At 42.5% G+C, this 18051-nt stretch overlaps 1 protein-coding gene across 1 annotated transcript in view; it reads right to left on the reverse strand.

Moving 5' to 3' along the window:
* Window positions 1-8100: 8100 nt before the first annotated feature.
* LOC137344379 (annexin A10-like) overlaps window positions 8101-18051 on the reverse strand; it is a 67887-nt gene continuing 57936 nt past the window's right edge. Inside the window, exons 9-12 of the mRNA XM_068007314.1 lie at window positions 14730-14825; window positions 14547-14605; window positions 10366-10488; window positions 8101-8853 (exon numbers count right to left, since the gene is read on the reverse strand). Coding sequence (XP_067863415.1) covers window positions 8785-8853; window positions 10366-10488; window positions 14547-14605; window positions 14730-14825 — 347 coding nt within the window. The 3' untranslated portion in view covers window positions 8101-8784. The remainder of the gene's footprint in view (window positions 8854-10365; window positions 10489-14546; window positions 14606-14729; window positions 14826-18051) is intronic.

Raw genomic sequence — 18051 nt, forward strand, 5'->3', positions numbered from 1 at the left:
TTATTCTAATGCTGTTTGTCTCTCCTAGTCCTCTATGCACCTTGTTTCCCCTCTCTAATGCTTCATCCTGGTGCCCCTCCCCAATCCAAATTTGTTTAAACCCTCCCCCACAGCACCAGTTAACCTCCCCATAAGGACATTGGCCCCAGCCCTGTTGAGGTGTAACCCACCATCTGTACAGGTCCCTCTTGCCCCAGAACTGCTCCCAATGCCCCAGAAATCTGAAGCCCTTCAGCCTGCACCATTTCTCCAGCCACGCATTAACCTGCCTTATCTTACTGTTCCTATACTCACTAGCATGTGGCACTGGGAGTAATCCAGAAATTACCACCTTTGAGGTCCTGCTCTTTAACTTCCTCTCTAGCTCCTGAAACTCCAACTGCAGGATCTCAACACTTTTCCTTCCTATGTTGTTGTTTCCAACATGGACCACGATTTCTGGCTGTTCCCCTTCCTTCCACAGAATGTTCAGCACCCGTTCCATGATATCCTTTATCCTGGCACCAGGGAGGCAACGCACAATGCGAGAATCACGTCGATGGTTGCAGAAATGCCTGTCTATCCCCCTGACTATTGAATCCTCTGTGACCACTGCATTACTACACTTCGCTGTGCCTCCTGTGCAGTCCTTTGCCTCACAGTGTCGTAGATTTGCTGTGTGCTGCACTTCCCGGAGGTGCCGTCACCCTCATCAGTATTCAGACCTGAAAACCGGTTTATGAGTGCAACACTCCTGGAGGATTCCTGCATTGTCTGCCTCTTCTTCCTACCCTGCCAGATAGCCACCCACTTATTATCCTCCTGAACTCTCTGTGGCTGGTGGGTAACCACCTCCTGGAACGTATAATCCAGCAAATTCTCAGCCTCCCATTTGCCCTGCAGTGACTCCAGCTGCTCCTCAAGCTCAGAAATCCTAAGGTCGAGCTCGAGCAGCCAGAGGCACTTCCTGCACTCATGGTTATCCAGGACACATGAAGTGTCCTGGAGTTTCCACATTGCACAGGAATTGCAGGCAATGGGTCTCAGCTGGGCCATCATTTACTTAAAAGTCTATCTACTTGTGTTATATGCTTTAGTTTAATACCCACTTAATTCCAAATCATTATTTATTTATGTATATCAGATTTTTATTTAATGCAATTTGGATTCCTTTAATGTTGGTATCCTCTACTTTAGTTAATTTTATTCCCTTAGATTTAATTAATTGCTCTAATTATTTATTTATATATTTACTTATTTACTGTTGTCCCTTGGTTTAAATTACTTAGCACCCCCGTCCCCCTGCACCTAATTCCCACTCTCACCAAATTCCCGTTGTGAAGTCCTCACTCCGTTTTGCAATTCACTCCATTTTAGCAGTTCTTTCTCAAGGGATATGGATCAATGACAGGTAAATGGAGTTGAGGTTCATATCAACCATAATCTAATTGAATGGCGGAGCAGGCTTGAGGGGCTGAATGGCCTACTCCTGTTCCTATGTTCCTATGAGATCAGCGGAAAACCTGGAGAAACATTGTAAGCAGCCATTTCCGTCATTTCTCTGGAGTGGAGTTGACCAAAGATCAGGGAATCCCCGTGGAATTTGCACCCTATTATTTTAAACTTCCCTCTCAACCTTTACCTTCACCATTCCCTTCACCATATTGCCCTGATCCTGTGCTTCCTACTGAAACCTCATCCCACCAACACCTTCTGTGTTCACCATTTATTCCATCAAATTCTCTGAAATCTCTAATTTTCCTCTTCTTTCATTTTCAAGCCTTTTACCATTTCCTGTCACTCAATTTTTATCACGCTCTCACCACCAGCAACCTCTCCACAGCCCCACTGTTACCTCATCTTTTCTCTCGTAATGTTTCATTTCTCTGCACCACTCAATCCAAGCCCCATAGCAGATACCCCTCCAACCATTACGTATCCAACTACACAGTAACATGCCAATCAGCAGAGAAACTGACACTTACACAAATGTAAAATTCTCTAAATATTTTTATTAGATGGGTGATATACAAAATACTTCATACAAATTGCATTAAATAGTTTCCTACATATGAGATAAAACTATTTATTCTATACAAAGTTTTGTATCTACAATGCATTTAAAAATCTCTGATGAATCATGCACTTCCTGTAGGGGTTCCACTTGTTTCTCATAAGAACATAAGAAATAGGAGCAGGAGTAGGCCATACAGCCCCTCGAGCCTGCTCTGCCATTTAATCAGATCCTGGCTGATCTTCGACCTCAACTCCACTTTCCCGTCTGATCCCCATATCCCTTGATTCCCCTAGAGTCCAAAAATCTATCCATCTCAACCTTGAATATATTCAGTGACTCAGCATCCACAGCCCTCTGGGGTAGACAATTCCAAAAGTACACAAACCTCTGCGTGAAGAAATTCCTCCTCATCTCAGTCTTGGATGGCCGACCCTTTATCCTGCGACTATGCCCCCTAGTTCTAGACTCTCTAGCCAGGGGAAACAATTTCTCAGCATCTACCCTGTCAAGCCCCCTCATAATCTTATATGTTTCAATGAGAACACCTCTCATTCTTCTAAATTCCAGCGCGTATAGGTCCATTCTACTCAACCTCTCTTCAGAGGACAACCCTCTCATCCCAGGAATTAATCTAGTGAACCTTCGTTGCAATGCTTCTAAGGAAAGCATATGCTTTCTTAGATAAGGAGACCAAAACTGTACGCAGTACTCCAGGTGAGGTCTCACTAAAACCCTGTACAACTGTAGTAAGACTTCTCTACTCTTGTACTCCAACTCCCTTGCAATAAAGGCCAACATGCCATTTGCTTTCCCAATTGCTTGCTGTACCTACATACTAACTTTTTGCGTTTCTTGTTCGAGGACACCCAAGTCTCTCTGAACACCAACATTTAATAGTTTCTCTCCATTAAAAAAATATTATGTTTTTCTATTCTTCCTACCAAAGTGAATAACCCCACATTTCCCCACATTATACTCCATCTGCCACCTTCTTGCCCACTCACTTAATCTGTCTATATCCCTTTGCAGACTCTTTCTGTCCTCCTCACAGCTTACTTTCCCACCTAGCTTTGTATCATAAGCAAACTTGGATACATTACACTCGGTCCCTTCATCTAAGTCATTAATATAGATTGTAAATAGCTGAGGCCCAAGCACCGATCCTTGCAGCACCCCACTAGTTACAGCCTGCCAACCTGAGAATGACCCGTTTATCCCTACTCTCTGTTTTCTATCCTTTAACCAATCATCTATCCATGCTATTATATTACCCCCAACCCCATGAGCCCTTACCTTGTGTAACAACCTTTTATGTGGCACCTTATCGAATGCCTTTTGAAAATCCAAATATACTACATCCACTGGTTCCCCTTTATCGACCCTGCTAGTTACATCCTCAAAAAACTCTAATAAATTTGTCAAACACCATTTCCCTTTCATAAAACCATGTTGACTCTGCCTAATCATATTATGATTTTCTAAGTGCCCTGTTACTACTTCCTTAATAATGGTTTCCAGCATTTTCCTGACGACCAATGTCAGGTTAACTGGCCTGTAGTTCCCTGTTTTCTCTCTCCCTCCCTTCTTGAATAGTGGGGTAACATTTGCTACCTTCCAGTCCACTGGGACTGTTCCAGAATCTAGAGAATTTTGGAAGATCATAACCAATGCATCCACTATCTCTGCAGCCACCTCTTTTAGAACCCTAGGATGTAGACCATCAGGTCCAGGGGATTTGTTGGCTTTTAGTCCCATTAGTTTGTCCAGTACTTTTTCTCTAGTGATATTCATTGTTTTAAGTTCCTTCCGCTCATTTACCCCTTGGTTCCCCACTATTTCTGGTATGCTTTTTGTGTCTTCTACTGTGAAGACAGATACAAAATATTTGTTTAACACATCTGCCATTTCCTGATTCCCCATTATAATTTCTCCTATCTCAGTCTCTAAGGGACCAACATTTACTTTTGCTACTCTCTTCCTTTTGATGTACTTGTAGAAGCTCTTACAATTCTCATAACAGATTCCCCAACACACTTTGTTAACAACACCCTTATTGCTGTAAAACAGCATGAGCAACTAGATCAGAGATTCTATAGTATATTATAAATGCTATAAACATTAAAAAAAGTAAATAGCCACTTTCCCATTGGAAAAGGACTGCCAGCAGACCAGGGGAGTGGCACACTCCCGGAGGATTCCTGCATTGCCTGCATCTTCTTCCTACCCTGTTAGATGGCCAACCACTTATTATCCTCCTGAATTCTCTGTGGCTGGTGAGTAACCACCTCCTGGAACGCGTGACCAGACAAGGTACTGTAGCATAAGGAAGGGCAAGGTGAGGAAGATAAGGGGCTGAAGGGGGAAAGCAGATGGGGGAAGCAAGAGTGCAGAGAGGACCATTGACAAAATTCACACTACAAGAGCAAACATAAAGTGGCAGAGCATGAAGAGGGCAAGCAAGCAAGAGGTTTAATGGAAAACAGAAAAGGGGCATGGCAATTGGGAGAGGTGGTAGGGGCAACAGTTGGAAAGAGAGGTGAAGGGCAGGAATGGTGACAACAAGGTGGAGGCAGGGTAAAGGTAAGGTCAGGAAAGGAAAGGGGCATGAAGAAAGCAGAAACATAGAGAAAGAAGGAAATGGTGAAGGTTCATTCATAAATCTTGACATTGCTGCAGGAGTTCCACAGGGCAGGGTCCTAGGCCCAACCATCTTCAGCTGCTTCATCAATGACCTTTCCTCCATCATAAGGTCAGAAATGGGGATGTTCGCTGACGAATGCACAGTGTTCAGTTCCATTCGCAACCCCTCAGATAATGAAGCAGTCCATGCCCACATGCAGCAAGACCTGGACAACATCCAGGCTTGGGCTGATGAGTGGCAAGTAACATTCGCGCCAGACAAGTGCCAGGCAATAACCATCTCCAACAAGAGAGAGTCTAACCACCTCCCCTTGACATTCAACGGCATTATCATCACTGAATCCCCCACCATCAACATCCTGGGGGTCACCACTGACCAGAAACTTAACTGGACCAGCCATATAAATACTGTGGCTACAAAAGCAGGTCAGAGGCTGGGTATTCTGCGACGAGTAACTCACCTCCTGATTCCCAAAGACTTTCCACCATCTACAAGGCACAAGTCAGGAGTGTGATGGAATACTCTCCACTTGCCTGGATGAGTGCAGCTCAAACAACACTCAGGAAGCTTGACACCATCCAGGACAAAGCAGCCCGCTTGATTGGCATCCCATCCACCACCCTGAACATTCACTCCCTTCACCACCGGTGCACCGTTGCTGCAGTGTGTACCATCCACAGGATGCACTGCAGCAACTTGCCAAAGCTTCTTCGACAGCACCTCTCAAACCCGCAACCTCTACCACCTAGAAGGACAAGGGCAGCAGGCACATGGGAACAACACGACCTGCACGTTCCCCTCCAAGTCACACACCATCCCGACTTGGAAATATATCGTCGTTTCTTCATCGTCGCTGGGTCAAAATCCTGGAACTCCCTTCCTAACAGCACTGTGGGAGAACCTTCACCACACGGACTGCAGCGGTTCAAGAAGGCGGCTCATCACCACCTTCTCAAGGGCAATTAGGAATGGGCAATAAATGCTGGCCTTGCCAGCAACGCCCACATCCCATGAACGAATAAAAAAAAAATTAAACACAGGCACCCCATTACTCCCTAACAGCCTGCCAGAAAGCTCAGATGGATGCCTGCATAGTTACAAGACCACCAGCTGCTCATCTCGTCTTTCCAGTCCTGACCAGCTACTGTTGATTGCGGAGAAGGTGGCACTGCAACATGCAAAACGGGACACAAACTGACAACTAGCCAGTGCACAGGAACGGCGATATACTGCCAACACTACTCTATCATACCATTCCTCACACCCACTCAAAGCTCATCCTCATCTTACCTGCACTTACTCACCTCGCCAGTACTCATCCTGCCACTACCACTCAACCCAATCCTTATACAATCTCATGGCTCTATCTCATACTCACCCTCTCATCCATCTCTTTCACGGTCAGCCTCACTCAACCTGCCAATACCTGTGCTGCAGCCACAGGGCATGCATCACATATGTGCAGTAGGAAGCGTAAGGCAAACGTGTCGTGAGCATGAAAGGGATGCACAAGGGTGTTTGAGGGTTTGTCATGGTTATTACTTATATTTAATTTCTGATCAACTCACATTACATATTATATTGTCACCACTACTGCCACGTCTTTGCGAATCTTGTCTGGTTTGTGCAATAATGCCCTTTCCTGAAGGTCACTATGAAGACCCACAACTGATGCCACCCATTGTGTCACTGCAGAGTGGGTGTAGGTGTGTTTGCAGGGCTGTTTTGTGCAGACGACTGAGAGATGTCGGCGATGTCCCCGGTGGCACCCTGGAAGGATGCGGAGGAGAAGTTGTTGAGGGCAGTGATGACTTTGACAGCGAAGATGGTGCTCAGGCCAGCCGGGAGCAGCTCGGCATGAAGGAGGCTGCAGATGTCCACGACGACATGTCGAGTGACTCTGAGCCTCCGTGTGCACTGCTGCTCAGAGAGGTCCAGGAAGCTGAGCCTCGGTCTGTAGACCCTGTGGCGAGGATAGTGCCTTCTGCGACGCATCTCTCTCTGCTGTTGCTCTCCCTCCTGCTGTGCAGGTGGATGTGTCACAGCACTGTGTTGTGGGGCTCCACGTGTCAGAGGTAGACGGCGTGGCCAGCGAGGCTGGTGATGCTGTTCGTCCTCCGAGGAGGTCATGACTGCAGCTACGGCGGCCCCCATCTGGAAGATGTACATCTGAGGGGGTCCGCAAGGTAGGTACATGTGTCTGGACACCGGGGTAAGTGTGCAAGTTGGTGAATTTTATTGTTAAGAGGAGCGTGGTGGAGGCCAAACTTTGTCCAAAGTGACAGAGTGGCCTCCTGCAATAAGTGAGGGTCTCCCCCCACACCTGTCAAATGGACCTTTGCAGCTGCCACAGGCTGATGGCTGCAAAACGTCCATTTGAACTGGGAGTGTTTCCCCCAGTACGGGAAACAGTCCCAGTTGTTTGCAAAATCCCACCCCTCCTAAAATGTCATGTTAATCAGGTCTCTAAACGACCTGAAATACCTTAATGATTATATTAACTGGCACCCCGCCGGCTTTAATTGCCGGCGGGAGTCCCACAAGCGGGGGCTGTCCGCGCATGTCAGCACGTCACTGGGGAACCCGGAAGTGGGCGGGTTGGAGCCGGGCTCCAGACCCGCCCCGGGAATCCCCGATTTTCGCAGCCCCCCCCGCCAGGAACGCTCCCGCTCGGAGGAACATTTACTGATCCTGGTACCCAACTGGTAGTGATTGTTCTGGAGTTGGACAGCTCCTGATAGCTTCAGCCTGGTTCAAAGTGCTGACGCTTACTGAAATAAATGGAACTGCTCTGAGACATGTGTAGGCTCTCCCTGTAACCTACATACCAGAGTGGGTCAGCAAAACCCCAAAATGAGTGTCTAGGGGGTGAAAAATAACCAACTAGAGAAACAGCATTAACTCAAAAGTACTAAATGCTTTCTAATGCATAAAAGGTGCTTAACAAAGTGAAGGTTTTATTATTATGAACAGCTTCTCGCTGTTACTTTGCTGAGAGGCACAGAGGGACCATTCACTGCAGGTGTGCACATTGCAGAGTTGATATGGATCATATAGAACTATATAAATTTCCAGCACAGAAGGAAGCTATGCGCTCCATTTTCCCATGTCAGCTCTTTGCTGGAGCAATCCAAAACTAATCCCACTGTCTTACTATCTCCCCATAACCCTTTATCTTCCTCTGGTTCAAATATATATGCAACTTTCCCTCAAAAGATGCAATGATCTCTACCTCAACCGCTCCCTGTAACAAGAATTCCATGTTCCAACAACTTCCTCACTATTAGAGTCTCATATGGGAAACAAATTTGGTCAATGTATTCCATAAATGACTGATACTTTTTCAATTCATAATTGTTTAGATCACGAGTGCTGGCGAACGTTTTATGCAGAATTCTTGCATTTATTAGGATTGAACTTTACCTAAAATATTACAATGAAACTTATTGCAAGCAATTGAAGAGAATTTTTATTTTTATTTTGTTGCAGTTATTACACTTTGTGTTAAATTAGCTAAATAAGAAACTAGTTCTACAAAGGAGCTGGCACAAAATAACAATCAAGGCACAATAATGGGTTAGCGACCCTCGTATGACAACATGCTCTGTTCTTCAAACAGAGTGAATGAAAAATCGGAAACTGATAAAAAGTAATTATCTTCACTTCAGAAACTGCTGAGTTAATTAAGAAATTCATGGTCATATTTGTGATAAGAACAGAAAAAATGTACATAATAGTTTCTTTGATATTGTCGTCTCCAAAAAGTTCTGCAATTTTTAAAATTGCTACAATATTATATAATACCATATCATATAATCATCAAAAAGCTTTCTGCTGATTTTGTTTCGCAATGTGACAATTATCCTTAAATAATTAACTAAGTGATTACATTTATAAGATATGATTTATAAAACATATTAAGAGTGTTCTTCTCTTCACACAGATGCCCTGTAGATCAATTAAAGAGATTTATCTATAATAACTGATTAGCCCTGTGCAGTTTACTGTAACTTTTTCTAAGACAATAATTTGACTTTTTCAGTCTACATCAAAGACTGAAACCTGAAGTGGACTTGGGTTTTGCGAGGTTTCAGAATTTTTACTTCTTTTGATTTACAAATAGAGTCATGAATCTTATTTTCTTCATTTAATAATCTTCAGCATCGCCAGTACAAATTGCCAAGAGAGCTGCCTCATAGTGTCCTGATGCATATTTCTGCAAGGGATCAAAATAACACCATCTTAAAAGGCATTTACACTGATCTTTGGCATCAAAATTATACCTGTGCAAATATTAACATATTAATTCTTAATGCATTCATATGAAATTCTCCTATCTACTAATGGAACCATTTGTCCAATTAAAATAAAGAGGTTAAGCATCTGAGTTAAAATAGAGGTTCAAATAAATTTCACACAAATGTTTTAATGTTTGCACAGCATAATTTATAAGATTTGAATTAATATTTTCTTTTGCTATGCATTATGTGGACATAATGACAGTATCAAGCAGTAACAGTCTGTCACATTAACTCTTCTTAGTCATTTTTCTTTTAAACTTTGCATACATATTTAAATCAATCAAATGTACAAGTTGAAAGCGACTATAAAACCAGAAAAGATCTAAATTCAGCTTTACCTACCACCCTCATTATTTTAAAGTAACCCTTCAAGGTACTAATAAAATTCTGATTTTAATCCTGCTCACCTGCAGAAACCGTACGGGTGGAAAGTTAAAATGGCACCAATCCCGCTATCTTAATGCGGTTTCCGATCTTAACCTGCTTTTCTGAGCAGGCAAGAGGGAAACCCGCTGGAAGCCAGCGGCGTCCTGCTTTAAATATGCTGATCAGGCTCCGATGATGTCATCGGGACCGAAGCTGTTGTGGCTTCCCCGCCAGGCCAACCTAGCGAGAACAGGAGCCACAGGAGGCCCAAAAAGGTAAGTGGATTTTCTTTTTTGTATTTCCTTTGTGATGCCAAGAGGGAGTTGAAGCCTTCCCTGCCCTGGGCTTCCTGAATGAGATCATCTAGCTCAGCATAGACTGGAGAGCAAACTTAGGGCTTCCCTGGTCTTTCCCACATCATGTGATGCATTTACCCACTACTTCAGACTTGGCTCAGTGGTAACACTCTTGCCAGAGTCAGAAGGTCATGGGTTCAAGCGCTACTCCACAGACTTGAGCACATAATCTAAGCTGACACTACAGTGCGGCATGGAGGGAGTGCTGTCTTTTGGATGAAATGTCCTGTCTGCTTGCTTAGGTGAACGCAAAAGATCCCATGACAACATTCAAAGAAGGGCAAGGGGTTCTTCCGGTGTCCTGGTGAACATTTATCCAAAAACAGATTATCTGGCCATTTATCTCTGATGTATGTAGGACCATGCAGTGTGCAAATTGGCCGTCCTGTTTGCCTACATAACAACAGTGTCTACACCTCAAAAGTAATTAATTGGCTATGAAGCGCTTTAAGTTATTGGGAGAACTGTGAAACATATTTTTCTGATGTAATAACTATTTTAGTGATATAGGAGAAAAATATTGTGATTTGAGAATTAGGCTTATGAGAAAAATTGTTGTTCTAATGATAGCCTATTATTATTACTGAAATTTCAACAGACTGATTCTGCATGACCTGTGGCTAATAATACAGCAAATCTGACTGCTAGGTAATTGTTGGTTATCCACATGTATGTGTGTACCTAAAAAGGATGAATAAGCCATACCTTGATATCGTGGTGTAGGGAATTTCCATAACGGTCCTTGTAATTTCTTTTGATATTCATCAGATCCAGTTCACTTCTTGAAATCATGATCCTTATAATAGTTCTGTTATGAAAGCCAAAGTCCTAATTAAAGTTATAAAAATCTGGGTTATGTTATGGACCTCTGGAAAATATTCACAACAGAAGTGGTACCATTTAGTTTTGTTTAGGCTGTTTTATTGTAAAATTGTAAAGTTAATGTATTCCAAAATAATCATGCTAAATTTTGTGGAAAGTATCAAGTATTAAAAATGACATTAAGAATTCGTAGGAGGGATGATTTTGTGATCCTGTGCTTTCAGTAGACAGCAGCATTCACAGGGAGCACACCTGGGCACATCGCAAGCACACAGCCTGCTGGGAGTACTCCAGGGTATCTCACTTTCAGAACATAGACTTTCCTTCTTAACGGTGGATTAGAAGGGGTGTTAGATGCTGGTGTCATTACATATTTCTGATGTGCATGCAGCAATGAAAAATTGCTGAATGATGATCATGATCATTCCTATAGCTTTTACGGAGTTTACACCTATGGTGAGTTTAATAACATTTATTAAAGTCTACCAATTGAAAAAGCTACTGGTAAATTTTAAATGGTTTGGGAGCAGCCGCTTTTACAAAACATTTTGAAGAACTTTACTTCATTTTATAAAATCTCTTACAGACCTAATGGACCATCTGACTACTTTTTAATACTTGGCTTGACAATCCAGTGGAGTTACCCTCCATTCGGTGACAAATCCACCTCATGTGAGATGGCCACCCTGAGAGGGTCTCACAATACTGACACAAAAGTGACAGTATAACTGCACCTAAAAACTTCCACAACTGGCACATTATTAGGAATGATAATGATGCTACTTCCCCATGAGACACCCTGCCCAATTAATGAAACTGAATGTGACCGGACTTCAGTCCCAATGAGATGTTTTACAGCAGTGGTAATACAGCAAACCTGACAATTAGGTAATTATTGGTTATCCACATATATGAGTGTACCGAAAAAGGATGATACCTTGATAGCATGGTGTAGGGAGTGTCCATATCGGCCCCTGTACCCTGCTTTATGAAATTACAAGTCCAGACACCATGGCACAAAGAAAAAAATGCGGAGTTTTTCAAAATAGATCAGAATGGGATTGTTTCACAGAAAATCATTGCTCTGCCGACGACAGGACGAAATACAAACCTGAAAAACTATTTGGGGTAGATCTTGACTTTGTGCAAAAATTTAAAGGGGTGATAGCAAGTCGGCAGCCCGTTTTAAATTTCTTCTGATTTTTATTTCCATTGAGTCAATGGAAATAAAAATCGGGAGGTGTAAAATGGGCTGCCGACTTGCTATCACCCATTTAACACTATTGCACAAAGTCAAGGTCTACCCCAACAAATAAGTCCATGAAAGTCAAAGATAGCATAGACACAGGCAGGTTACTTAACTTAGACTGTGTTTGCTGAATTCAAGGACATGAATACAAAATAAGCAAGTCTCAAGTGAAACCAATGTTTAGAGAAAATTTGTTTTCTTATGGAGTTGTAGATATGACAGATTGGAGATCTGTCTTATTTTGAATCATTAGACTCTTCACATCAATATATTTTCTATTTAGAATTTGTAGCTTGCTGACCCTTCTTACATTGGCTTCTATGCTTTTATTGTCTCTGCATTGGAGGAAAGTGAAGTAATCCACATCCTTTCTACCACCCACTTACTGAAAAAAATGTTGCCTAAATTTATTTTGTTCCTTTGACACTCTTAACTTTAAACCATGTTCCCTCATTCTGAGATCCTGTGACGGACGCAAGAACTTTCCAGGATCAAATTTCATATGCCCATGAGAATTTCGAGCCCCTCCTCATCCCTTCTCAAGAGAATTAAGTCTCAAATAGACAATCTTTTCTCATAACTCAGCTCCCTAAATTCGGGAATCAGTCTGGTAGACGGTTTCCGGACTCTCTCCAATAGTCCTACATTACTTCTATAATATGGAGACCAATACACAACATAGTACTCCAGGGCCTAATTGGGACACAATCCCAGCGCAGTTCACATGCCTAAAGAGGCAATTGGTCCTCCAGCTTTATTTGTTTAGTTCGTCCCCAGAGACAGCTCGCTGGTGCCAGGAGACACCAAGAGCGATCATCTCAAATGCCAGACGAGGTCGTAAAAAGAGTACGGTGGGTGGGGGGGCGGAGGGTGATGGCAATCGAGAGAGGGGTGAACGATGGTCGGCAGCAGCCCGTAAATTTAATGTGGAGCTGGGATGATTTTGAGGAAGAATCCAGCCAAGTTGTCCCCTCTCATTTATACAACGTGGATTGAAGTGGTGTCCAGTTTCCTTATCTGTCCAGGTGGCATTCCATCCAGGAGGGAGTACATAGTTAGACTGGGCAGGGCCAGCTATAACTGTATACCCCATCAGAATACACCACTGTGAGCCTTTTGCTGATGCAGAATTCATGAGGATAGCCTTATATAAAAAGAATACTTGAGAGATCAATGTACCAAAAGATTGTGCTGAAGACGACTGTGAAGATCACAACTGCCATCAGTCATGGTCTCTGAGTTAGGTTTTGGCTGTAAAAGCTGTCTATTCTGCATGCATTATTAGTTCTTAATGTCTAGGAGAGTATCCTAAATCCAAGACATCTTATCTGACACTATCTGGAAACTGATTCCTATAAGAGTGATCTCCTGTGGACACTTCCAGGTCCAATAGGATACTTAGATGGGTGAATCTCTGTACTGAGAATGGTAGTTTGGCTCAGTTTGTAGCATTCCTGCCTTTGGATTAGAGATGTGGGTTCAAACCCTACTCTAGGATTTGAGCACATAATCTATGTTGACATAGTGCTGAGGGAGTTCTGGATTGTTGGAGGTGTGTCTTTCCGATGAGATGTTAAGCCAAGACACAGTACACATGAATGTAAAATGTCCAATGCATTATTTGAAGAAGAGCATGGAATTCTCCTGGTGTCCTGGCCAACCAACATTATCAAAAAACACATTCAGCTTGTTTTGCTGTTTGTGGGACTGTGTTGTGCTTATTTGGCTGCAATATTTACCTGCATAAAAATAATGATTTACACTTCAAAAAGTAATTAATTGGCTATGAAGTGCTTTGTAATGTGCTGAGCATGCAAGTGCTTTCTTTATTGTATCAGAAATGAGATTGTTGTTTAAGAGAGCAGGGCCTGACAAGCAAGTTATCCATATGGGTGCAAGATGTAGATGCCATTGCCAGACATGTAGAAGATTGAGTGCAGAAGTGAGTATGTTGTACTGTACTAGTAACATTTCATAGAATCATATAAACTTACAGCACAGAAGGCGGCCATTCGGCTCTTTCTCCATAGCCTTAAAAATTTTTCCTTTTCAAGTATTTATCCAATTCCCTTTCAAAACTTGAAATTTAAACAACGCTTGAAAGAACTGAAGTTTTCTGTGGAGCAGTTCAAAGTATGCATGAATTTGAGAGATTATCTTGCATAAATGGTGCTAAGAGCTTCCAACTACTGGTACATTGTTCATATTTTCCAAGAAGATATCCATCCCAAAAATGCAGAAAGGTTCATATTTTGTTGTCTTATGTTCCAATGAAATATATTGTAGTTATGTGTCTGCACCAAGTTCCTAACATTCCTGACATCTCACCACCTGTGTTTTCAAACCTGCTCATATATGCTTTCTCATGTTAATTAAATACAGAAATACTCTTTCATCAGTCACTACAAGATACATTCTGATAACAGTAGGGGGCACTAGTGTCTGCAGAATGTCAACATTCAGTTTTACAGCAAGATTGTAATTATAATTAAATATGCTACAAATAAGAAATGCTTTTGTTCCAAAACTAGTCAGTCAGCATTTCAAAGGTTTTATTTTATATGAAGGAAGTAATTTATAACAAAACAGTAGATTATGGTTTATTTTTATAGTGAAATTAGTAGAGGGATATGTTCTCCAAGTTAGCCTCTGTGTATGAATCTATACCCCATGGGAAATGGGGATGTTACTGGAAATATCTGTGTTCAATATTTCAGATAAAAGTCACTGTTGAATTGCAGCTATATCAATTTCTTTTTAGAAATATCACTGTAGCATTCCAAAATAGTGGTTTAGAAGGATATAAATTACTTACGTATATTGCACTGTACAACTTGTATGCAAAATAGGAAGCTTTGTCCCTAACACAAAGAACTATGAGAAATAAAACAAAAGGATACATATTGATTATGGCGACAACACAGAAAACAAAAATTTCGACTTGAAATTTGAGTATAATGCATTTGCAACTGGAATTTTAAAAATGCAATTCACTTACCAACTGCAACAAGTAATTCCTGAAAGTGCCCATCATAGCAGTTAGTAATTGCCTGTACAATATCCTGGCCAGACACAAGTTGGAATTGTTGAAAAGCTACAAGTGTAAGTGAGATTATGGAAAGTTATGACGTTTTTCAGCAATGTTCTAATAATCTACTTATAGCAGTGTAATAAGGACGGAGTGCTAGTGATTTAAGTGCAAAATATATGACATGTAACACAGTGAAAAATAATTGAGTGCAATTCTGGGACCTGATCGCTAATTAGATAAAATCACCAAGGATGAAGTCACTACTGCCATTAATCAAAATAATTGAAAAGGAAACATTATGCTCACATGATAAGACATTCCCTGACTTTAAGAAATTTATCTTTGATGTTAAATCCTTAAGCAAATCTTTCCTAGATAATATCTGCCTGTGTTTGAAGTGCACAACCCACAGGCTGTGCTTAGTCTTCTAAAGTACACAGTGTTGGAAGAAATATAAAAGAGAAGCTGTGAGTTTATTGTAGGTTTTAACACACAAGGGCATACTTCATAATGGGGTAAAACCACAATAGAAACATTTAGTGCTCGATGTTAGTGTCTGTTTCATTTTTACACGGTCAGCGTGGAAGATCGTGTATGATATTTATTTCTGTCACATTCATTAAAGGAGCCATAAACATGCTCAAACTTAACTAAGATTTGAATTACTTCTTGTCCAGTTTTTGACAATCTGACAGGTATTTAAATATATTTTATTACCTATTGTAGTTATTTTACAGTATTTATAACAAAATCTATTTTATTGACAGAAGTCCAAAAATTGCAGTCGGGAGCTGTGCTGCTGGAAGTGCGCTGCCCACCTGTTTTGCCCTCCCCTTGACCCCATCCCAAACCCCAAGGATGAAGTCATTTAAATAAAAATACCGGTGCTACTGGTGCACCTGTGTCATAGAGCTGGTGGGATTTCGGAGCAGGACCTTACCACTCTGCCTGGGGGTGGGGGCCACAGGCCAATCTGGCTGGAGATTTAAATCCCGTCTTAAAAATGGTGTCATAATGAAGGGAGGACAAGTGGAAGAAACACCACCGCCCCCATCCTAGACAGAATTCATCATCACTGCTAAAAAAGGGAAACCCAGTGAAAGCGACACTGCCCCAAACTCCTGCCTCTCCCTCCCACTGCGTTGGATTTCCACCCACAAAATGCCGGAGTTTCTAGACTATAATCTCTCCTTAAAATTGCTGGGCTGATGAATTTGGAATCAGGACTCCAAACAGTTGCCTGTCCCAATGTGCTTCTAGTGGAGCACCATGGCAACCCATATTTTTAAGAACTTTTTTAAGGAAAAGTAAAGGACGAGAAAAGGAGGGTGTCTGGGGTGGGGGAGGCCATGACTTTCCTTGTGGGGTCTGGAGGAGCACTTCTGCTCCTCCAGGCCCTACGAAGAAAAGGGTTTCCGCTTACCTTGGAGGGCCTCTTCGTCCTCCTGACAGCTGCTGACCTGCTTCAGCCTAGCAGGGAGGTCACGGCGACTTCCCTGCTCAGGCCTGAGTTAAAATCTAATCGGGGTCCCACTGACGTAATGAGACCCAGATTTGCATAAACTTACGAGGCTCTCGCCTGTGAGTGCCACATTCACCAAACTGCAGTGAGCAGTTAAAATGGAGGCCAGCGGGATTCCAGCAGGAATAGGGCGGTAAGGCTAAAAGCTCCATTTTCTAGGTCCTCTCCGCCCCTGGAAATTGCACAAGTCGGGCCTTGGGCGTCAGTGGGGCAGCTGAGGTATCCCCCCTACCCGATTTATGACTGCTGGTGAGAAATGAACATCTGGCAGCTGAAAATGGCCCTCTATATATTTCCTCAGGGCCATTTAGTAACTACAGTACTACAACCATGAGCTTCATTCAGCTGCAACTTTCTCAATTTTCCTGCGTGCCCTTGGTTGTATGTATTTATGATTATTTGCTTGTTCAGAGAATTAAGCTGTATTCTGATATCAAAACTAGTTTCATTTGATAAATATGTAAATGGTCTTAAATGTTGTGTGCAGAATCATCAACATGTTTGCCATCCTGGGGTCTTCAGGAACCCACTGGAGCCTGGCTAGTAGATAACTAAAAGAGGCTGTATTTCTAAGCCTTCCATGATTATACAATTTTTAAATTATAATTCTCCTTTCACGGCACAGCGGATACAACTTGAAGACAAAGCTGATGGCTCCAGTTCAGATTCCTAAACCATAGCAGGACAGAGTTACAATTATCTGTATTTTTCTAAACGATCTGTGATCTACAGGATTTGAGAGACAAAAGCACTTTTCAGGTACTTTAGAGGTGATTTTAACCCTGCCCTTCCAGCAGAAACCAGGCAGGTGGGTGGGATTGCCTGGGGGACTTACCCGCCAACGCTCCACTCTTTGCCTGCAATGCCTGATTTTAAACTGTTCTTCTGAGCAGGCAGGAAGGACACTCACTAGAAACTGGCAGGTCCTTCCTTAAATATGCAGATTGGGCGCCGATGAAGACACCGGGGCCCGACTGCTATTTTAACCATGTTCCTGAGCGGGGAAGCGGTTGTGGCTTTTCCGCCAGTTCAAGCTAATGGGAAGAGGAGCCGGGGCCAGAAAAGGCCCAAAGAGATAACTTTCTTTTATTTTCATCGTGGGCTCTCCCGAAACCCCTCTCCGTGACTTACCTGAATGCCGGGGACCTCGGCGGCGACATTGGGCTTCCGCCCGGTGGCCAGCTACTGCTTCCCACTGGTTTCGGGTGGGAAGTTAAAATCGTCCAGGCCTCACGCCGCCGAGGTTGGGACGGTTTGCCGGCCCCCGCTCGCCCGATTCCCATCCCGAGTTAAAATCAGGTCTTTGACAATACAACTGACAATAAAATCATTCTATCTTTTCAACATTCCATTCTCCACAACCTTGCTTTAAACCAAAGGACGGAAGTAAAATTTGACCCAGACAAGGACAGCAATTCATCAGATAATTGAAATGTAGATGCAGATTTGCAGACTCCTATGAGGTTAAGCCTCTGCAGGCTAAAAATATTACACTGCTTAATTAGGTTATTGACCTTAGTTAAACTAGGGAAGTCTAACTTTGTTTTAGCAACTCAAATCATTTTAAAGAAACAAGACACATTCTCAGTGTGTAACAGCATTATTTATTTCGTACAGTATTAAGCAAAAGGTAATGACAATCTTTCCAGGAACAATAAGTAGAAGAACATTTTCTGCATAAACAAAATCTTTCTTGACCAGAGGACTTCCCACAAATGCTCCTCAAACCATCAAGCTGATCATCTCAGTTGTTGAAACTCATCCCAG

The sequence above is a fragment of the Heptranchias perlo genome, chromosome 1, assembly GCF_035084215.1.
Source record: "Heptranchias perlo isolate sHepPer1 chromosome 1, sHepPer1.hap1, whole genome shotgun sequence".
NCBI classification, from domain to species: Eukaryota; Metazoa; Chordata; class Chondrichthyes; order Hexanchiformes; family Hexanchidae; genus Heptranchias; species Heptranchias perlo.